The 24,131-nt window shown below is 35.6% G+C and overlaps 1 protein-coding gene across 1 annotated transcript in view; it reads left to right on the top strand.

Moving 5' to 3' along the window:
• MAN2A1 (mannosidase alpha class 2A member 1) overlaps positions 1 to 24,131 on the top strand; it is a gene marked incomplete at both ends in the record, with an annotated part of 192,386 nt that overhangs the window by 15,195 nt on the left and 153,060 nt on the right. Inside the window, 2 exons of the mRNA XM_084234307.1 lie at positions 7,517 to 7,774; positions 10,440 to 10,584. Of these exons, the coding sequence (XP_084090433.1) occupies positions 7,517 to 7,774; positions 10,440 to 10,584 (403 nt within the window). The remainder of the gene's footprint in view (positions 1 to 7,516; positions 7,775 to 10,439; positions 10,585 to 24,131) is intronic.

Here is a 24,131-nt window from a genome sequence, read left to right on the forward strand (position 1 = left end):
TTTTTTTCCGGGCATTTTATAGTTTTTGTTTTTCAGGGCTTTAGTTGTTTTCAAGTTGATTTTTGTGGGGGTCTAATTCCATCTTACGGTGATTATCTAGTTTTCCCAATGCCATTTATCGAAGAGGATATCTTTTCCCCATTGAGTATTTTTGGCACCTTTGTCAAACATTAGTTGATTGTATATGTAATGATTTATTTCTGAACTCTTTTTATTTATTTATTTATTTATTTATTTATTTATTTTTTAATAAATTTTATTGTTATATTCCCCATACAATTGCAGCCCCCCCATTCTGACCCCAATCCCTCCCCTCCCACCCCCTATTTCTGAACTCTTAAATCTTTTGTATTGGTGTCTAATTTTATGCCAGTCCTATACTGTTTGGTTACTACAATTTTTTTTTTAAGATTTATTTATTTATTTATACAAGCACTGGGTACAGTCAGAAGCGTGGGAGGGTGAGAGAATTCACCAGAGCGGGGAGCAGAGCAGGCAGAAGGACCGAAGTACACTCCTGAGGGGAGCAGTGGGCAGCAGGAGTGGTCTGCGCGCCATGTGGGACCCTCCTCCAGTGGCCAGGGAGCAGCCGGTGATCGTACAGGCGCTGCAGAGGCTGTGGGCAGCTTCGCAATCCAGTGCTCAACCGCTGCGCCACCGGGAAGGCCCTGGTTACTACAATTTTGTAATACAGTCTGAAATCAGAAAATGTGATGTCTTCAGCTTTGTTATTCTTTCTTTTGATTGCTTTGTATTTTGGGGTCTTTTGTGATTCTGCAGAAATTTTAGGATTATTCTGTTTCTGTCAAAAATGCAATTGTAATTTTGACAGTAATGGCATTAAATCCATTAATGTGTTTGTGTAATATGGACATTTAAAAAGTATTAATTCTTCTACTGCCTGAACATGGAATATCTTTCCTTTTTTTTTTTTTGCCCTCAGTGTGTGTTTGCTTTTTTTTCTTTCACCCATCAGTTTTGCAGTTTTCAGTGTTACAGATCTTTCACTTCCTTGGCTAAATTTATGGTAACTCTTTTTGTTGTTATTATGAATGGGACTATTTTCTTTCCTTTTAGATATTTTGTGGTTAGTGTTTAGAAATACAACTGATTTCTGTACATTGATTTTGTATCCTGCAACTTTACTAAATTTATTGATTATGATAACAGTTTTTTGGTGTAGTCTTTAAAGATTTTCTGTGTATGAGAACATATCTGCAAAGGCAGTTTTACTTCTTCCTTTCATATGTGAATGCCTGTTGTGTCTTTTTCATGCTTAATTTCTCTGACTGGGACTTCTAGCGCTATGTTCAATAGGAGTGCTGAGAGTGGGCTCCCAGTCTTGTTCTTGATCTTAAATGAAAAGCTTTCAACTTTTCACCTTTTAATATGATACTAGCTGTGGACTTGTTATATATGGCCTTTTTTATCTTTACTCAATCATACCAGCTTTGTTTGTTCGATGATAGACTCCAAGTCCAGAAAAATTTTGAGGTGTTGAAATGATATGCTGAATTTAACAAAGTTAAATTTAGAGGGGAAAATTGCAAACATGCAAGATGATGTGTGTGCATGCATGCGCGTGCGTGCGCACATACACACACTCACTCTGAATGCTGCCATTAGTTTATTATATTTATTCTACAGTTCTGTTAACTAGAAATTTAATTTTGTTCAGTTTTTATATATCTATAATGGTAGGAAGGGTTCCAGATTTGTCTTGGAGTTCTTTTCCAACCTCCATTCATACTTATGAAATGGGACAAGCCTGCCCCATTGGTGCTCACCCAGTTGTTAGTTCCTCACCCATGCGCTTATTATGACTGCAGGATGCAGCTCAAAAGCAGGCACATTAGGTAACAACAATAATAGAATTTATTTACATAAAGAGTGAGAAAAGGGAGAGTGGTGGGGGTTAGGAGGGAGGAGAAGAGAGAGAGGTTTTTGGCCAGTATGTGGCCAGATGCCATCTCTACCCTGATAGCTAGAAGAAACCGGGGTTCAAGCTGAAGCCAAATGTGGCAAGCTGGTGTCTTCTCTATTGATAGCTCTACATGCCAGGTTTATAATTGCCCACATACCAGCAATTTCACTGCCAAAGCTCTGGTGATTTAACTGTGAAAGCTCCAGTGGTTTAACTGCCAAAACTCTAACTCCATCCCTATTTCCCATGAACTCACCACTCATTATGTCATGGGGTGGAGCTGTAAAGCTCCAACTTCTACCAAGTAATTAGCTGAGAGCACAACCCACTGCCTTGGAAGTTGCTCCTTATTGTTCCTCTTACACCCACATCTTGTGACAATCATAGGCCATTTAGCCATGGCTACAGATGGTAGTAGAAATTGAATACTTCTGGTTGTGCTATACAGTGTCCATAATCTTTGCCCCAGAAAAAGCCACATATTCTACCCTATTTCTGTGGTTATGATTGTCACCCTGTAGTTATGATTGTCACCCACCCAGTGGATCAGTTTCTGTATCATTTCCCAAAAAAGTTCTTGAAAACATTTCCTACTATTTATGATTTTACTTTTCATTTTTCTGTCCTTGCTTTTTGTGTTACAGTAAGGTTTTTCCTATGTTTTCTTCCTTAAAAATTTTGGAGTGCTTCATTTTTTTTTAATATTTTTCATGTAGGTGTATGTGCCAAAAATGACATTTAATACTTCTTGTCTTAGAAAAAGTTACATGTATTTTTCTTTCCTTCCCCCCAGGAAATGTTTGTGATCCTGTTGTATGCCATGCATTGAGCTAGGCACTAGGGCACACCGATGAATAAAACAGTTATGGTCCCTGTTCTTAATATGGAGATTCATTTAGTGATGAAGATAGTAAACAATATATGAATACAGTAGATAAAAATCTCATGAATGCTGTGGAAGAAACAAAAATAAGAAGATGGAGAGAATAACATGAAAAGGCCTATTTTAGGTAGGATGGCTGGGGAAGGCAATGCAGATAGAACATTTTAAGGAGAGTTGAAGTCTGGGAGAAAGAAAATTTGGGCATAGGTATTGAGGTGAATTTGGGGCAGCTGACTTGAAACTGAGATAAGATTAGGGCAAAGTTAAGTTGGGAGAGAGAGAGGGAGAGTAAAATGCAGGTCCTTACTGGTTTTTAGGTGTATGATTTTATTCTAAGTGCACAAAGAAGGAAAGTTTTGCACCTGAGCAGGTCATGATTGAAGGATATAAACACAGAAGTGAGAAATCAGTTGGGAGGCTGCCATACTAGGCGAGGAGAGATTGTTGCTCGCTTGAAACAATGTAGGGATTTTAGACTGATTTAAGAAATATATCAGAGGTAGGATGAAAAGAGCTTGTGAATAGGTAGGGTGTGTAAGCACGTTGAGGAAGGAGGAAGAATCAATTATGACATCAAGATTTCAGGACTGATAAAGGAGGCAGAGATTAAAGTCATTTACTGAAGATCTGAGGACAGCAGGAGTCTTTCTTGGGAAGGCTATGTTTTGGATTTATGTTTGAAACCCAAATGAAGAAATTATATAATCATGTGGATATATGCATCTGTTTTTCAAAGAAGAGGTTTCAGTTGGAGATATAAATATGGGACATATTGGTAAAAAATGGAATTTAAACCATGGAGTGGATGAAATAATTTGACAGTATACAGTATTCAAAAAGCTGGGAACGAACTTGATGCTCTCCATCATTTAGATATTGAGATAAGGAGAGAGGAACTATTCGAGAGGAAAACCATGGGCATGCAGTGTCAGGAACAAATAAGAAAATGTTTCCAGGAGGAAAGGTGTGCTCCACTGTGCACAGTGCTTCTAGAGATAATGGATAATTTGAAAATGATGTTTGCTTATCAGGTTTAACAACATGAAAACCTTTGGAGTTTTTCCCAAGGTAGAGTGGTGGGCAGATGCTGAGTGGAATGGGACGATGAGCAAAATGGAGTTTGCAAGAAAGGCAGCTAATAAGAAAAGGGGCCTTTATGAAAAGGTGTTGAGACAGTTTAACCAAAAGAATACAGCCTTTGAGCTTCTGAGAAAAATATGTTTGGAACTCACCAGGAGAGTGTATGCCTTTGAAGTGGGGAGGGGAAGGCACAGGTATTTTCATTTGTAACAGGAAAGAGAAAGATACTTAGATTCTGTTTTATTTTAGTGATGCCAGTCCCAGCTGTCTTACCTGGAACAAATAATTATGTAATATGTTTCTGGATTTTTGCTGTAGATGCACACTGATTGATTTTACTCATAAAACTAAATGGGTACTCCTTCTATTTTGCCTGGTAATAGGTTCTGAATTTTCTTTCTCAAAGTCTTTGTTATCAGTGTTTTTTTGCTCAGTTTTCTCTTTTGCCAAAAGCAGAGTAAATCAAATATCATGACCTCCTTCCCCAGTCTTCAGCATTTTCAACACCAGTGGCCTCCCTAAGAACTGATTAGCAAATCAAAGAATAAAGTGGTTTTCTCACAAGTGATTTTCTTGCCCTGCAGAAAATTGTCTTTTTCAATATTACCATCAGAATTCTTTGACTTGTCAGTATAATTGAAACATTATCTATGATTTCTATTACTTTATTTATTTTTTTTTTAAAATTATTTTGAGCACATCCTTTTAAGGTCATAGCATTCTTCTCTCATGTTTTTGAATTTGCTTATGAGGTATATGTATTTGATGAATTTTAGCTGTTTGGAGGGAAATTTTATTCCACTTCATAATATTGTTTAAAAAATAATTTTCATTAGTCCATTATGCCAACATATCCCTGGGCCACAATTTTCTCCGTGGACTTAAAATTCAGTACAAAATTTTAGGTCCTGATCATTAATTGTATCTTTAAAGTTGCAATGTGATTGAAAGTCATCTTTAGTGCCTGCAGGGTTCTCTTTCATAAAACCTCCATCTCCTCTGTTTATTTTGAATAATACTTTCATTTATGGGTTATGGGACCATAGTAAAAATACTCCCAGAAGGTCTCCTCTCTTTTCTCAGTGTGTGCTTGCCAAGCCATAGGTGGCTTTACTGTGTGCATGGCTCCAAAATCAGCTTTTTCTGAAAATACAGGAAGAGCTGAAGAAATGTGTGCACATATATTAATTTATACACTGGAAGTTTCTGACAAAGGCATTTTTAGAAAAAACTCTAGGATGATGGGATTTTATACTAAGCTAAGGTTTTATTTTATTTTATGGAGGTATGTAGTTTTACTTACAGGCATTACCAGTCAACATGTTCTAATTCTGCTTAAAATTAGAGGAACTTGATTTACTGTTCTCACCTGCTGCGGTAGAAATTTCAAGCATCACCGGAGTAGACTAACTTCTTCAGTACTGGAAATATTCAACAATATTCATCAAATGTGAATTCAAAAAGCTGCGGTCTGGTAGTATTGTGGTAATGAGGGAGGAAAAGTTTTCCCTTTATTTCAGACAGGCTATGATTGCATGTCTGTTTAGGAAAATACATACAGATTAAGCTGTGTGCCTGACTTTTTTGGGTGAACTTGGGGTATGCCAAGGGCTCCCTTTGGCCTTCCCATTGAAAACCGCTCAGTCAACATCCTGTGTATTTATAAAGAAGGGTTTGGAGTCGGATGTTGCTCAGCACCTTTGTGATCTGGACTCTGCATGCTCAAGTTTCTCTTCGAGACCTGAGTCAGTGCTATAATAATCTCTCAAATTTCTCTTGTTTTGTCCTTTTTAGAATATTCATTCTAGATGCATATTCTTTTTCTTCCTTTTCACTAGGGGAAATGGGGCTTGTCTTAAGGTAAGTTCTCTGCTAAAATCTTGCATTTTCTGTTCCAGTGTGTGCGGATGAACAGGCTTCAGAGTTTTACCTTGTAGCGACATCCCACACTACTGTAGTTGATGACAGTTGTCATAAAAGAGTGCAGTTTTGATGTGTGGGGAGCTGCTCCTGCCACATGCCTCTAAGCGGAGAGACCTGGGAGGGCTCCTTTCACATGGTCATCTTGCGCTCCTTGCCTCTCCGACATCTAGGCTTTGGGTACTCATCCCATATTGTCTCCTCCCCCTCTTCCTTCCCACAGACATCATTTGCTACTGATTTGCTTTTAAATTTGGCACCTTATTTTCTGATTCCAAAATATCTTCTGTGGTCCCTTCCGTCTTTAGTCAGTTTCACACAGTTTACTAAAATTGTAATTTCTTTAAAAATTCTCTTTGTAACCATCAACCTGTTGACTTCTCCCCTGCCCTCGTTGAATTGGCCTATACTCTGTGAATAGAATTCTTGTTTCTCCTGGCCTCCCCGTTAAAAAATCAACATACACTCGTAACAGACTAAAGAACAGTATATACATAAATATCATAATCAGTTTTTACCATGTCTGGGATAGCCTTCCATATGTATATTTTTTTCAAAAGGGGATCATGTCATACATACTTTTTTTTTATACATACTATATTTAAACTGCTTTTACTCCACTGTAATGCCTGAAAGTCCCTTCCTATATATTCATTTTTGGAGAATTTTTAGTTCTATATTTTCAGTGGCTAAAAACTTTCATCTTACAGATGACCAGTTCTTTACTTGGGGCATTTAAGGGTTTACTTATGTCTTTTTCCTTCCTCTTCCATTCTGTTTACCTGTTACATACTCTTGGTAGATTTTTTTTGTTCTTGACAGTTCAGAGTTGTTTGTTCACTGTGCATATGGTTTCTTTATTAAATCTTAATGTAGACACGTTGGTTTATTAAACTTAATGTATGCCTTTTGGGGCTAGTTATATTGTCACCATGTGTGTTCAGACCAAATCTTATGCATCTACTATGTATTTGGGGCCTGGGATATAGGAGTGGACAAGACAAAGATCGTCTTGCTCTCATAACTGAGGTGCTAGTCTATATGATGAGGTTTATGTTATATAGGTGCAAGCCTCTTACGTGAGGATCAACGAAGACACCTAAATGTAATACAGTGCAGTGGAAGCAGTCTAAATGACCAAAAGTTCGGTTACTTGGGGGATGTTCATGCTAGTCTTTTTCATGCATGTAGTTATATTTAAGAGTTGACTAATTGGTTTTTCTACAGATGATATTTCTTTTTTAGGATTTTTGCTAGTGTTGCTGACTTAATGGAATGATCTTTTTCAGCTTCATACATTTTGAACCTTCTGAGTAACTAGAATCAATTATACTTAATTTAAAATTATATACCTTTCAGCCTGCCATATACTATGTTATTATTCTTATTGATCTTAGAGACCCAAAAATATTTTCAGGCTAAGTTTTGGATAATAGGAAATATATCTCTAAATTTTTTGGTCCTTCTGTTGCATATTTTATAATATGATTAAAGAGAGATTGCAACCATGGAGAAAATTTTCTGCTGTAAATTGATGTTTCAACCCTGCCAGCTGCTCATGATTTTTTTGATCCCCCTTATCAAAGTGGAAAGTGAAGGGTAGTGGCTGCCCTCACGGGCAGGTATATAATTTAAAAAAACAAAAAAAGTGTGTGTCTCAGCAGAGCTATATTAGTTTCATATAGCTGCCTTTTTCTTTTTTATTGTAGGGCCAGCTATCAATGTTGCAAGAAAAAATAGACCATTTGGAGCGTTTGCTAGCTGAGAATAATGAGATCATCTCAAATATTAGAGACTCGGTCATCAATTTGAGTGAGTCTGTGGAAGACGGTCCGAAAAGTTCACAAGGCAATTTCAGCCAAGATGCTGGCTCACCTTTTCTGCCATCGAAACACTTGGCTCTCACAGTTGACCCTGAAGACTGCCTATTTGCTTCACAAAGTGGAAATCAGAATTCAGATGTGCAGGTAATATATACATTTGTTAATGACTGAACTTTTTTAATTTGTTGGGTTTTTTTTTTTTTTAATTTGATGTCTGTATTAACGCAATACGTTTCTTAAACTTTCTGGATTCTAGTTTCTATTTTTGATTAATCACATCATCATTATTGTTCTTTTTAATGATAAAATTCCAGAATTCTGTTTCCCTCAATTTTTAAAATTATTTTATAGGTTGTTAATATGACCTTTTAAGGTGTGCTTTCTAGATCTTTTTTTCTGTACTAGTTGAAGAGTACTTTAAATTTAGCTAAAGAGATTTTCTTATCTTTGGAGAGTAAAAGAAAAACTACTCTTTCTAATGTAAGCTTATAAGTTTCACACAGTATAGGGTTATATTCTTTTTGCTGTACATCTCTTTATGGGAGGTGTAGGGTAAGTGAAAAAGTATCAGGCTTTTCCACCCTCCTGCCATTCGGATTGATGATGGATCCTTGCAGTCCTGAATGCATGCCTGATGGCGGGCACCTGGAATAGGGTGTGGGCATATGTAGATTGGATTCACCTGGGCCAAGACTTGGCTTTTAAGGGCTCCAGCATAAGCAGAGAGATCGAGAGCGAAAAGAGTGAAAGAGAGAGCTAAAGAGAAGCAGAGACCAACAGAGAATGCCGGAGAGCCCAAAAAGAGTGAAGACTTACTGGGGGCTGGGAGGCCTGCCAACCTCCTGGCACCCCAGCACCGCTGCCTGCTATGTACCCAGTAAAATCCCAATAAAAGCCTGAAAAGCCACTAAGGGCTCCAGGACTCCTCCTTTACCCCATCTGCTCGGATCATAGAAAACCTGCCCTGTGTCATCCTGCCCCTACAGGAGGGGAGGGCATATTTTAGAACTGTGCTGTCTGGTACTGAAACCACAGTTCACATGTGGTTACTGAGCTCTTGATTTGTGGCTGATTTGAATTGAGATGTGCTCCGAGTGTAAATAAACATACAATGTTTGGAGACTTAGTGAAAAAAGAATGTAAAACATTTTATCATTTTTATTTGGATTGCATGCTGAGATGATAATATTTTTAATATGCTGGGTTAAATAAAATATTGTTAAAGTTAATTTCACTTATTAGAAAATTCTAGATTTTTATATTTGACTTGCATTATATTTCTCTTGGACAGGGCTGTTCTAGAGGATAGTGGAGGTGAAAACTAGGGTCAGAACGGATATCTACCTTTCTTAAAATTAGGGTATGTCGCTTATATTTGCTCTGTTTTACAAATTAGCAGAGAGCTATGTTTAATCTTACACCCTACACCAAAAGGTGGAGGGAGGACTCTATGTATGACCATTTTAAAGTTGCACAAAATGATTTGGTTGTGGCCTGCTTCAGTGTAGAAGTTTTCACTAAATCCTGGGAACAAGACCATGGATCTCCAGACCAAACCAGAAGCCTGGAACAGTGGCACTGGCCTGTCCTTGCACCTACAGCCTTATCAGCTACTGTGTGTGAAGTTCAAGTTAGTTTTGACTTGTTTCCATTTTAATTAAGTCCCTTTTAAAGGGGGGCAACAAACTTATTTATTTTTGGTCAAACTTTGAGCTGGACAGAAAGGAGTGGCAGAGCAACCAAGGGAGGCAGGCAGAGAGGGGCAGCAGGATGCCAGGAGAGATGCAGGGTCAAAGGAAGAAAGAAGAATAACAGAGTCTGTTAACAGGTCCTGCTGCCCACCTGGTTTCCAAAGATTTGTCAGCTCATCCTTGGGTTTTATTTAAAGTCATAAATTCTGAAGTGAGAATTAAGTTAATGCCTTAAAATACCTTGTGTTCTCTTTTGTATAATTTGCTTGATATCATAAATATTTCTGTAACCCATTTATTTATTAATTACATAATTTACATAATTTTTACATAATTTAAAATTACCAAAAAGTGGTAGTGTTCTTGCCACATTAAGTATTACACAGAGTATGAAGAATACAATCTTTTAGCTTCTTTTGTAATTTTTCCATTGTTTCCAAATTACTATCTAGAAAGGAATATTTCATTATAACCTCAGAAAGTGGTTATAATGCTAAATATCAATTAAAAGCTAAATATCAATTAAAATTTTTTTCATTTTTAAATGATTACCTGGTTGACCCTGTTATATTTTTTATTTTTATAGTAAAACAAGGTAAACATAACATGTTGAATGAAAGAATAACTATAGACACATTTCCATTCTGATACAGATTTTAAAATAGATGAGATTGATTGTAAAATAAAGATATCTCAAGTTAAATAATCACTTTTAGTACTGTTTTTGGAAAAAGCTGAAATATTTGGTCATCAGATTTCATCAGAAATTTTTTTTTTTTTTTTTTTTTTTTTTTTGGTTTGCTTTGCAGTTCCTATCAAATTTCTATTAAATTGTATTGGAAGTAGAACAGGGGAGGAAGGAGTTGATATTATTTTTTATTAGACGCAGATGGGGAGGAAATTGTCAGGATAGTTATGTAACATAAATAGCACTAAAACCTTTGAATGATTAAATGTTTTCTGCCTTTAACATTTCAGTTGCCTACAAAAATAGTTTTAGACTGTAAAATATACACACAATACAGTTATAAGTGGTTTTGAGAAAATATTTTCCAACATAGATTAATAATGGTTATACATGTTCGAACTTTTTTCCCCATTATCTTTTGTGTTTTTAGATGTTGGATGTTTATAGCCTAATTCCTTTTGACAATCCAGATGGTGGAGTTTGGAAGCAAGGATTTGACATTACCTATCAATCAAATGAATGGGACACTAAGCCCCTGCAAGTGTTTGTGGTGCCTCATTCCCATAATGACCCAGGTAAAGTCTGTACTTCAAAAACCTAGAGGTTATTAAGTTCCTGTAGTCACAGAGTTTTTTAATGATAATCTGATAGGACCCACTTCCCAACTTCTAACAGTAACGTAGTCCTTTTCTGTGTCATTGTGTTTTGAGTTCTCATTTTATTAATTTATGTGCTATTTAAGCATAGTACTTGTGCAGTATGAAATAGTAATAAATGCAAGAAGGTATTAGCTTTGGAGTGTGAAAACTTGCATGTATGTAAGGTACTGAGAGTTAATTTTAGTTACTGCTTATAAAATACTGTGTGAGTAAATTATTTTGGTTCCATAAACTCATATTTAACAAAAAGGCATAGTGCTTATGGGGGAGTTTAAATATTTAAAATGGACAAGCAATATAAAGTGATTAAGAGCCTTAGTGTCAGGTACACATGGGTGTGAGTTCCAAATCCATTAGTGTAAGACAACTTAAGGCAATTTACTTAATTTGCGACTACATTTTTACCTTGGTAGAATCTGGTAGAATAAAGTATCTCTTCATAAGGTGAAATATCAAGGCATAGTGTATGGCTTAAAACTAATTGCCATTGTTATTATTGATTGCTATAGTTATTTAATATGATAACTTTAGTTATTTTTTGGAGCCAGAGGTTTTTCCCTCAAGGTAGAGGAAAATTGCTAAAATTATAATGGGGAATGTGTTATATAAACTTGTTAATGTGAGCACACAAGTACAGAGAAAATTCTCAATGATCTGCTGCAGGATTTTTCTGAATATACTTTCAAAGACTTCTTTTGAAGGACTTGTTTTATGCTTCTGTTACAGGGCAAACCCTGATATAAAATGGGATTTCCTGACTGTGGGTCCTCACCCCTGCGCTTAAAGGGGACTTATTAATGCTAAACTGCAGACATACACAAAAGGTTGATAAAAGGTTTATTTACAAGGGAAGGGGAAATGGGAAATGAATAACTCAGGGAGAAAAAGAGGAGATAAGTTTGTAATATGTCCTACCTGTTCCTGGAATCCAAATTACCCACCGAGCTGGCAAAAACCTAGCATGCCTCATGGTCAAGAGGGCGACCACCCCCTCTCCCCCAACCATGGTCAGTTAAATACCCAAACCAAGAGCCTAGTTGCTTAACTCCGCCCTCAGGTCCTCGCAACCTTCCCTTTGGTGATCATGGGATTTGTAGTTCACAGTGTCGTGGGGGTGGAGTCCACAAAGCCTGTATGGAGTATGCTCAGGACATCCTTCACCCCATCACTTCTACTTGTTCTTTTTCTCATTTTCATCATTATAGTTAGAGATATCACTACTCACCTAGTAATTTGATTTTTTTTTTCCCCTCCAACATTCATTTATCTCCTACTTAAATTCTTTCCCTTAGTCTTTTGGCATGAACTTCTCTTTTTCTAAGGCAGAACTTGTTACTTTATATCTGGACATATGATTTGGTGGTATGTGTGTGTGTTGCTGTTTTTGGGTATGAGAGTCTGGGAGATAAAACTTGTATGCTGAAATGTGTAAATTTACAGGGTACTTTGATATTTAGTACACACAGAGGTATAAAATAAATGACATCAATATTTTAGAAATTGGTGATGAGCAGTTACCACTTATCAACATCTGACTTGATGTCTCTGTGTCCAGTCTTGATGTCTTTATCCTTTCTTACACATATCATACTTAGTCTTTTTTTTTTTAACATGTATTTTTTTATGCATACAAAAACTGGGGTACAGGCCAAAGGTGTGGGTAGGGGTGAACGGATTCACCAAAGACAGAGTGGGGAGCAGAACAGGCGATCTACTGAAATACACTACTGAGGGGAGCAGCAAGTGAGACAGGAGAGGTCTGCTGCGCCATGTGGGTAGCTCCCTGGCCGGGGATTGAACTGGTGCTGCAGTGGCTGCCAGATAACTTCACGTGCTGACTTAACTCCTTGCACCACCAGGGAGGCCATCTGCTTGGTCTTATTAACATTTCCTCTTACATGTTTTAATCTTTTCTTCCTTAATCTTAGGCTGCCCCTTCAAACCCAACTCAGTTATATCTGGGCATTGTGGAAAGTTCTTAGGGATTTGGAGGCATGCAGAATGAGGTGTCTTGGTTTTACTTTATAGAATATCCTGACCCCCAGCACCGTTATTTATGTCTGTGTAAAATAGAGTATAAAGCTGGATAGGTGGAGTAGCATCTCAAGCAGTAGTTAATGAAGTATATACAAAAGGTGATGAAAATCATATCTAATCAAAAATCTTTTGTTATTTACTCACATGAGTACTAGATTAAATAGTACCTTTTCATTTCGGTGATGCTTTGGAAAAACACATCTTTATTTATACCTAGATTCACACTTAATGAACTAAGGTGAGGTATAGTGCGCGCATGTCGCACTTCACTCTTGGGACTTTAGACTACATGGGAGACTGCAGATTTTTTTCTGTAAATCTCATCCACTTTGGAATATTCCCTTATTGAGTGAATGGTGGCATAGCCACTTGTAGAATTGTTTTTTCCTTCTCTTTCTCCCTGCCAATTGTGTGGTTTAAATCTTGTCACTTGAGTGTGTGATATGATTCCAATATATAATATATAGGTAACATTTTTGCAATGTGTCTTGTGAACCCAACTCTGTGTCCTTTTTGATTTTTTTAAAAAGACTTCATTATCCTTTCCTTTTAAAGACTTTATTATCTTGCCATATGAATTTTCATTTCCTATTTTACTGTTTTATAACATGGACTTTTAACTGTAATAAATAAAACTTGTTACTGGGTACTGTGCCAGGTGTTCTGTGAACATCTAATGCTCACCATAACCCTTGATGGTTAGTGCCATTGTTCTTGTTAAGGTGTTACCATCTTGCCAAGCTCACACAGGTAGTAAGAGTATTTTATTGATAATTTACCTGAATCGTACTCAAATGTGTGACAGAGAACTTATGTCAACTGTTAAACTCTATTCTCATCACCTAGCCTAACATTTGACATACAGTAATCACTAAATAGATGTGCAAGATATTCTCTGACTTGTCTGCCCCTTTGCAACTTTCTCCCACCATTTGTGTACACACATACAGGCATATGTAAATATTTCCAGCATTCTTGCTTGGCCTCCTCATTATAATTTAAGCTCAGTGAGGGCTTGGACTTTCTCTTAATCACCAGGCCACTAATGCTTGAACATTAAACTGTGGTTCTGTTGAATGAATTAATGAACCAGGAATCTGTGGCTGTAGACTCAGATGAAACATTTAACTTTATTACTTGGCCTACTTGTTTCTTCAGTGTCCCCTCTTCCTGCCATCTACTTAATTTATTCCTTTAAGAAACATCTTATTTTAAATGCAGCTTGTAATTTTAAATACCAATAACACTTAATATTAAGCTCTTCAAGGGCAGGATTGCCTCTGCCATTAGATTTTGCTTTATTGTTTGCATTATGGTTCCTACTGTAGTTTTATATTGTTCTGAGAAGACATCCTAATATAACTATTCTGACTGCAGTAAATGAATCTGGCCATTGGTATCCTAGCAACCAGCATTGAATCTTTTTGTCTTAGTAAAAGATGCTAATGACCCTTACCCTCAGGGCTTTCTCCACTTGAGGAAAAAATAATGGTCAGAAACAGACCTTTTAAAACTAAAGCAATTTTTTCTATCAAGCAAAATGCTGGAGAATAACCTGCTGACTTAATAATTTTCACTGTTGCATACCAAAAGTAGAATTTAGATAAACTAAATTATTCTGTGAGAAACTGAATCATTCATATCATGGAAAAGCTACTCATTCAATTGAGGAAGAGATATGTACACAATATTACAAGTAGGATGTTAATCTGTAATAGGAAATCCTTGTGTCCTACTACTCAATGAATGTGCAGTTAGATAATTTACTTTCTAAATGAGATTTATTAAGATATGTTTGTATTTTCTGCAGTAACAATTTAAAACAAACTTTAGCTTAGTAATTTGTTTCATCAGTGAAGTTTTGTCTATTAGCGATAGAAATGATTGAGATAGATTTTTAAAAGATTCCTATATTCTACTAACTTAAAAAATTATATTGCTGTATTTTCATGTTTGTAGATATTTTTCTATCTGGACTGAGTTGGTAATACTTTGCATGAAAGAAATTTCAAATTATGTTTGTATTTTAGTAAAATTCCTAATTAGGTGTTCTTCCAGTCTATAAAGACTTGTAAAAAATAGTCATACACTATTTTGTATGGTCTCCATGAATTCAAGCAAAATTAGAAGGAATTGTTAAATAAATGCAGATAACTTTGTACTATTATGCTTTTGAAAAGTTTTGAATCATAGACCATGAAATTAAATGTTAGTTGATTGATACATGTTCATGTGATATTTTGTAAGACGATTAAAGTACAATTACTGCACTTTTTGTATCTATACTCTTAATTCTTTACTTCCCACTAAAAATTCTTTACTTCCCAGTTAAATTCTGAAATATTTACTTAATTTTTCTTCAAAGAAATCATAGTGTGTAAAGAGTAGATAAGGTATACTAAATGGAAGGTCGGATATATATTGTTAGTTAAGCCGTTTATAAAAGGAACATTAGAAAATAATCCCCCATGTGGTGAGACTATAAAACAGAAAGAAGAACTAGGCCCAGGAGTCACAGTGGAAAATAATTTCCTTTGTGCATTTGTAAGAATTCTTTCATAGAATTTTTATTGACTCAAATGAGATGACTCAAATGGTGAGGGTTCTTCAGCTTTTTTTTTTGTCTACTGTACATTCAAATATATTTTATTATTTTTAAATATATTTTCATATCATTTTTTAGCTTTTAATTCATTTTCAGAAAATTGAGAAAACATTTTTGCATTTAGTATGTGATGATTTTAAGTGAGTTTATGTATACTTGTACTTAAAATGTTGGTTAATAAAGAACAAAAAGTAGTGAGGTGTCAGAAACATCCTACAATGAGCTGGACTTTAGCTTACAAGTGAAAACAAAGCTTTATTTGGGGTTTTCAGGAGAACTGCAGTCTAGGAGTCACAAATATGTCTAACTAGTATAAGTGTTTCAATATGTGGGATAAAAATGCTGATCTTATATTGACAGATTTTCCTGCCACATGTAAAATAATGCAGCTCTTTGAAGGGTGGAAGAAAAACATGCAAAAGGAAGGGATTCCCACATGTCAGTGCAGTAATAGGTGGTTCTCTTTGAAGCCAGTAGAATTTGTTGATTTCTGTGAGAAGTCTGGCCTCATTTCTCCGAACTCAAATTCCGAATGTTAGGTTGTTGGTTTAATGTAGGTGATGCAGGTGGTTCTAAACCCTGGTTACTGAGTGGTTGGTTGTGGTGCATAAACTCCAGTCCCCTACCGGTCTCCCAATTGTATTTTTTAAATAGTTTTGAATATTTTTATTATTGTCTTTAAGGTAACATTGGTTGACAACATGGTATATGATTTAGAAATATAGTTTCCATCTCTTCATGTGTGTTACCACCCTACACCCAAGGCACCCATAGTTACAATTTTATTTTATGCATTATCTTTATCAATTTGGATCCTGTTGCTCAGCACGAGCCCAATACCTGATGGCATAGCAGCCAAAAAACCATTCCTTCAGTGAACCAGCTTAATGCAAGGCACCTGGCAGGAGACTGGAGACCAGGTTCTCAAACTGATCTCTCCGAGGAGGGGGCTTTGTGCAGTATTGATGGGGTTGAAGAATAAATGTAGAAAATGTAAGTTGGTAGAATCTGATTGTCTGTTTCCTGCTAAATCATGTTGTAACTCAAATTTGGGTCCCAAGCACTCTGCTTCTGAATGTATTCATCAAACTTTGAGTCAGTCATCTTGTTTCTATCTTTCATGGCTATATTTGGTCCAGGCAATGAGCTGTCACCTCAAGGACAGCAAGCGCTTTTCTGGACCTGTGCTCTGAAACACAACTTGTCAACTTATGAAAACTGTTTTTTTTTTTTTTTACCCTTTGTTTAAAATAGGTAGGAATATTTTTGTCCCATTGTCACAAGCCTGTCATACAGTTTTTGCAAGATAAACACAAATAGGAAGTGACTATCATGACCACCACGGTTTCAGTATTACGGTTTTTAACTCATCTTTACAGAGGTATTCACACTATTATCTTATTTTAACGCTTTTCTATTAAAATATTGTTTAAGCACAGTCTGCAGAAAACAGTTATGGTTAGCCATAATTTGGTAATATCCATTATGAAATGCGTGGAGACTCAGAGCTCTGCCCACCATGTATGAGTAGGTCAAAAGAAGGAGAGGTTTGTATGTGGGCACAGTTTGAACAGTATTTGATTCTGGGGTAAAATGAGTTCTTTGGTTTTGACTACTATCATGGGAGATTTGAGCTTTTGAAGCTAAGAAGTTCTGAGAAAAAGTGAGAACTGGCATTTCCTGTCTTGTATCAGGTATGAGTTGGGGGCATGTTATTTTATGTAATATGTTCTGCTACTCTGAAAAGTGATAAATCCATTTACCAGGTGAGGGTAATGAGGGTAGGTTTAGTAATGTAAGATCAATCAGTTATACTTGATTGTAAATATATTAATTATAAATAAATGGTGAATTGAAATTCATGTTTGCCTAATTCTAAAATCCCTGTTCTTTCCCTTTACCATACTGCTTCTTGAAATATTTCATTTAGTTCAAATGATTCTATTTCTTGTTGCCTTATGGACAGTAGCCAGTTGAGCATGTTTATCTGAACTTTGGGTTGTTAATAACGTTGCCAGACTTAGCCAAAACACACTACATATGTGTGTGTGTCTACACACACACACACACTCACACACCAGCTGCTCAGTGAAATTTGAATTTCTGATAAACAATGAATAATTTCTTAGTATAGATGTGTCCCAAATATCGTATGGAACGTACTTATACTAAACATTTGTTATTTATCTAAAAGTTAAATTTAACTTGGCATCCTTTATTTTCTCTGGCAATATTAATTTTTAAGAAAATGAAGGCATTTAATACTTAAATATTTTCATGACTCTTTAGAATTGTCTTTTTAAGAGATCTTTAGAATTGTAGTATAGTTCCTTTTTAGAAGGAAGTATTCTTGGATTGTGTTTTTTCAGCATTTGTGGTTAGATAGTACCTATGGAAAGTTAGTGATCATTAAGCATTTCCTGTTTCCCCTCATTTCAGTTGCCTTTGTATAACTTTCAAGACTGTATTTCAGAGCTGGTCAGTGCCCTGGTTATACAGACAATTGCTAATACTAGGAGAATTAATATGTTTCAGGTACTGTTATAGGCACTTTATATATACTAAATTCATTATTTTTAGCAACTTTAGACAAAAGTCCTATTATTACCCTCATTTTCACAAATGAGAAAAGGCTGAAAAGAGGATAAATAATATGTTTGAACCCAAGACATTTTACTCTGGAATCAGCACATTATTTAATATTGCCTCTTGCAGGTAACATTTCTAAAACCACAGGCAGAACTTCTAGTAGTATTAATCAAATGAGAGATTTTTTAACTGTATTGCAAAAGTAGACACCTTACCAAATATTTCGTATCCTTTTTTCTTCTGATTTTTCTGATCTGTCCTCATTGAAATGGATATGTCTGCCCTTAAATACTTCATTATTCATTAGTACATGAGATGGTGAGTGGTTTTCCTCATTGCTACATAATTTACAATTAGAAAGTGATTTAGAAGCACTGTTTTCCAGCCTTTAACATGACTTCTTCTAGAAACTTTGATAATTTGCCCTGTATTTGCCTGATCATAAAGATAATGAGCCTCCTTACATTTTCTAGAGGAACTCCTCAAAGGAAGTCATTTTTCTTTTACTTCTAACAATGTCTGTCATATTATAGATACATTTCATTATTTCAAACAACCAAGCTCTGTTTGGGGGAGAATTATTAGGCCTGAAGTGTCCTCATTCTGTGCAAGCAGATACTCATGGATGGAATCCTTAACAAGGGAGAGAAGCAAATTTAGCAAAGATTTAGAAAATCATTTTGGAGGTTGATCTCACAATTGCAGTTTTCAAGTATCTAGGTAAGCAGGTCTTTTAAAGGGCACTTAGAAAAGCTGTACAGTGAAGTGTTGCTTTTGGAAATTTGTGTATACAGCTGCAGGAGGAACAGAACCTCAGTTCTTCTAACAGCAAGGCAAACAGTTTCTTAGGGTGTGGGATAAAATTTCCTGTGACAGCATCTTACATGGGTTCAGAAAGTGCTGTGTCTCAAACAACTAAATGGAAGTGAAGTTGATATGCTTTGAAAACTATTAAATGACACTGACTGAATCACCTGGAAAAAGGTTAGGTTATTTTGGAAACCTGAGTTCAAAAGCATTTTAGAGGAATCAGCATGTTCATAGGTCTCGAAAGACTCACAGATCTTTGGAAAACCTCATTTTCGTCTTTGAATGCTCCCTCTACTCCCTACTGAAAACTTGAGTCAGTTACCAGGTTCTCTTCATTTTTCATTTTCTTGGCCTCTTATTTCCCTCTTGTCTATTTCCACAGCAATCTGTAACCATTTTTAAGAATCATTCCCTGTATCTCTCTCCTTTACCTTTTTTTTTTCTATCCTATTCACATGTATTACTGTTATTTCTAAAAGCACAGATCAGAAAACCTTAGCTGCTTTTCTCTTGTTTTCAGTAAAACAAAAATATATTAGAGGGGTTTCAGTGACCTGGCCCCTGCTTTTATTTTTTACTACTTACCGTCCATGTAAACACATTGCAGCCATACTCAATTGCTTCTGCTCCCTAAAATTGACACACACCTTTAAGACTTAGTGTTTTCCCATATGTTCTTCCTGCTATTTGGAACTTCAACCTTTTTACCTCTATTCAGATGATAACTAACCTAAGAATCTCTGTTGTTGCCTTCTGGTAGGAATTTCCCCTTTTGTCTATTCCCACAGAATTTTATTCTTATTTTCACTGTAGAACGTTTTCATTTAGCTTAGCTTTATTGTTTTGCTCTTATTATATGCTTGGTTTGTGTTTGAGTAAACCAAAATGGAACATTAATTGAAACTTTTATAGCTTATCACGGGGGAAAGTAAGCTTAACTTATAATGGAAATACTGGAATTAAAATTAATCAGCAGCATACTTGAGTTATTCTAATACTAGTTAAGATTGTATTTGGCTTCTTAAATATAAGACTAGGTGTTGCAGTCAAATATTAGAGAATTTGACAAGTGTTAGAAGAAGCCTGTGATCATTTGTTATAGAGAATAACTCCATTAATAAAACAAAGTTTTTTTTCTTATAACTTCTATTTGTATTTTTGTAATTTGAGATATTCTGTTAAAATGGAATAACTTGAAGCTTAAATTGCGTTTTTTAAAATTTTATTATCTAGATAAATTATTTTTCACTGAAATATTTTTGTTTTCCTAACCGTTGGTACCTGTTTAACTTTCAAGTGGAATTAATATACTTATTGAATGTACAAACTAATTTGTGTAACAGTTAAAATCATAACAGCAAAACAACGATTTGAGGGGGCTGTCTTCCTAGGAATTGGTGTTTTAAATCTTCTTGACTAGAGAAAGACATACAAGGAATCCAAATAGGAAAAGAAGAAGTTAAACTATCACTATTTGCAGATGATATGACAATATACATAGAGAATACCAAAAACTCCACAGAAAAACTAATTCAACTCATCAATCATTTCAATAAAGTGGTAGGATACAAAATCAACATGCAAAAATAAGTAGCCTTCCTATACACAAACAATAAATCTGAAGAAGAAGAAATAAAAAAAAATCCCTTTTATTATCGAAACAAAAAAAATCAAATACTTGGGAATAAATCTAACAAAAGAGGTAAAGGACCTATACAAAGAAAACTATAAAACACTGTTAAAAGAAATAGAAGAAGACACAAAGAAATGGAAAGACATCCCTTGCTCATGGATTGGAAGAATTAACATCATCAAAATGGCCATCCTACCAAAAGCAATATACAGATTCAGTGCTATTCCAATAAAAATTTCAATGACATTCTTCAAAGAAATAGAACAATTATTGATGAAATTCATATCACCAAAAACCCCAAATAGCCAAAGCTCTTCTGGAAAAAAAAAAGAAAGGAATGGAGGCATCACACTCCCAGGCTTCAAACTATACTACAAAGCCATAATGCTCAAAACTGCATGGTATTGGAACAAGAACAGACACACAGACCAATGGAATCAAATAGAAAATCCAGAAATAAACGCACAGATTTATGGTCAACTAATATTTGACAAAGGTGCAAAGAATATGCACTGGAGCAAAGAAAGTTTGTTCAATAAATGGTGCTGGGAAAACTGGGTCACTACATGCAAAAGAATGAAGCTTGAACACTACCTCACACCATGCACAAAAACCAACTGAAAATGGATTAAAGAATTGGACATAAGACCTGAAACCATAAAATACATAGAAAATATAGGTGAAACACTACTGACATGCACCTCAAAGACATCTTTACAGACACATCCCCCAAAGCAGTGATAGTGAAGGCAAAGATAAACAGCTGGGACTACATCAAATTAAAGAGGTTCTGCACAGTAAAAGAGACAATAAGCAAAACAAAGAGAAACCCCACCGACTGGGAGAAAATTTTTGCACACAACACTAACCATAAAGGACTGATCACAAAAATCTACAAAGAGCTGATGAGACTCAGCAAAAACAAAGAAAATAATCCAGTCAAAAAATGGGCAGAAGAGCTAAAAAGAAATTTCTCTGAAGAAGAAATGCAAATGAAAAAAAAAAAAAAAAAAAATGCAAATGGCTAACAGGCATACGAAAAAATGTTCAACATCACTTGTAATCAGGGAAATGCAAATCAAAACTACAACGAGATACCATCTCACACCATTGAGAGTGGCACATATTAAAAAAACTAGCAACAACAAATGTTGGCGAGGTTGTGGAGAAAAAGAAACTCTCCTGCAGTGCTGGTGGGAGTGCAAGCTGGTCCAGCCACTATGGAGAGCTGTGTGGAGATTCCTCAACCTACTAAAGATAGAGCTTCCATATGATCCAGCAATTCCACTCCTAGGTATTTATCCAAAGGACACCAAAACAGTAATTCCAAAGGGCACCTGCACACCTATGTTAATAGCAGCACTATTTACAATAGCTAAGCTATGGAAACAACCCAAATGCCCCCAAATAGATGACTGGATCAAGAAGATGTAGTGCATATACACAATGGAATATTACTCAGCAATCAAAAAAGATAAACACATGCAGTTTGCAGCAACATGGATGGAGCTAGAAGGGATCATGCTCAGCGAAATAACTCAGAATGAAAAAGAAAAATACCGGATGGTCTCACTCATAACAGGAATCTAGAAAACCTAAATAAGGGACCAGGAAAAAGACTAATCAATACAAAGTAAAAATCAAAATCAACAAGCAACTATAAACCAGAGACACACCATAGGGGGTTGGGGGGTGAGGGGCGGGGAAAGGACGGATTAGAGTCAAAATAAGGGGGGGGGTACAATTGTATGGGGAATATAACCAAAATGAAAATGCATACATTGTGCAAAGATGAAAAAAGATGTAACAATTATATTAAATAAAATATTTAAATAAAAAAATTCAAAAGAGAAAAAAATAAAAAAGAATGGACTAGTAAAAAAAAATCTTGACAGAACTTTTTAAAATATAAATACTATAGAAACTTAAATTTATTGGGCAAAGATTATTTGGTTAGCATCAAAACAGACATTAGCACTAATAGTATGCTTTTTTTACTTACTTTAAATTTAATTTTACCTTTGATTTAATTTCTAGTTGAAGAAAAAAAATTGTCAAAGTGTACATACTCTTTGACCATACATTTCATTCATCTGTTAAGTATCTGTTCAACTATTGCTGCTGTAGGCTATGTACTGAATGCTAGATTCTTGAGAATTGACTGATTTGAATTTCAAATTGCAGTGTGTATCCAGTCCTGCTTCTAAAATTTACAACACCTGGTGCAGAATTAAGAAGTACACAGAGACCCTCATACCTAATGTCTAAATTTTTAAGAGTTACAGATCAAATAAATACATTGTTGAAGAAGATAGCTCCTTTCCTCTACCCATGAGAACAAACTCACTGATCTAGAAAGCCAAGTATGGGTTTAGATTGCTTTGACTCCAGTTCCCCAGTGTAATGTGAAGGGGTGTATGGGTTATGCCAGCTTATCTAGCAGCCCAACCTCTTCTTAGACCCTTGGCCATGTTCTAAACTAGAAGGGATATTGGAGACACCCCAGCACTCTTTCCACACCCCTACAAACTGCAATCCCTGGGCCTTTGCTCAGGCTAGGGCAAGGTCAACTGTTGTGACTGGAAGGACTTAGAAAATCCCAGTGTTGTTTTCCATCCCCTTCTAGAATCTGGCTTAGGGTTGTTTGGACACAGATTTCTGGATCCAAACTACTAAAAAGAGCAGGGCAGGGCAGGGCAGGACAGGACAGGACAGACTCTGGTTGGGCAAATTCTTTGCCCTGTGGATTTACTGTATGGTGAGAGGAACAGTGGAATATCCCTTTAGTGTTCTGGGCTCAGGATGGGTCCCTCTGCAGACACTAAAAGTGGTGCCGTATATGCCCTTGAACCAAATAAAGCTGAATGTTTCTTATGAGGATCAGATCTATACAAAGTCTCTAGACATCAGAGCTGTGATTAAAAGTCGCAATTAAAAAAGTAAATTATGTTTTGTCCTTGAACAATTACTAGGTATTTACTTATTCATATACATTAAAAATAGTGTTTTCAACTTTATTAACTTTGTATTTAAGAACTTAAATTTTTTTAATCCTAAAATATCTAATTTCAGTCCAGGCCTGCTTTATAGATAATTTTGCTTTAAATATTTCCCAACTTACTTAAAATTGCTCTTAGCTGTTCATTGGTCATTGTGTCATTTGAGAGAAAAAGAAAAATTTAAAGGTATCTTAATGCTTTCTAGCCCTGGTTCAACCGTTAAGTGTATTCAAGGGAAAGGAAGAAAGGCTGTGAACTGACCACTTAAGTAAATCAGTTTGCAACTCATTGTCCTAAGATTATGAAATCTAGAGATAGGAATAAAATTTTATGTTACACAGATTCATCACATAAAGCTTTTTATAAAATACAGTCTTTCTGATTGGTCTCTTGTTAATGTACAATTGTACTTTTACAGTAATTTAGAAAAAAAGTCAATTAAGTATAAAAAACAATACTTGATTACTCTATTGTATGAGCAATAAAAACTAATTTACTGTTATATTACTCAATATTGAAACTTGTAAGAGGCTATCTTTCAGTTCATTCTTCATTAATTGTGCTATATTGTAGTGATATTAGTATCTATTATTTGAGTTTTATGGAAGGCTTTTAAACTGACATCCTTGAACTTTTATTTTGGCTCGCGTAAATATCTTTGACATTTTTTCTGCATGATTGTTGAAGGGCAAATAAAGTGTTACAGGCAGAGAGGATTAATCAGTCACTATGATTCCACTATAAAAACTCCTGTGACAAACTATTCTTTGAAATGGTCTTAGTCCATAAT

This window comes from Talpa europaea (genome assembly GCF_964194135.1).
Source record: "Talpa europaea genome assembly, chromosome: 5".
In the NCBI taxonomy this organism is placed as follows: domain Eukaryota; kingdom Metazoa; phylum Chordata; class Mammalia; order Eulipotyphla; family Talpidae; genus Talpa; species Talpa europaea.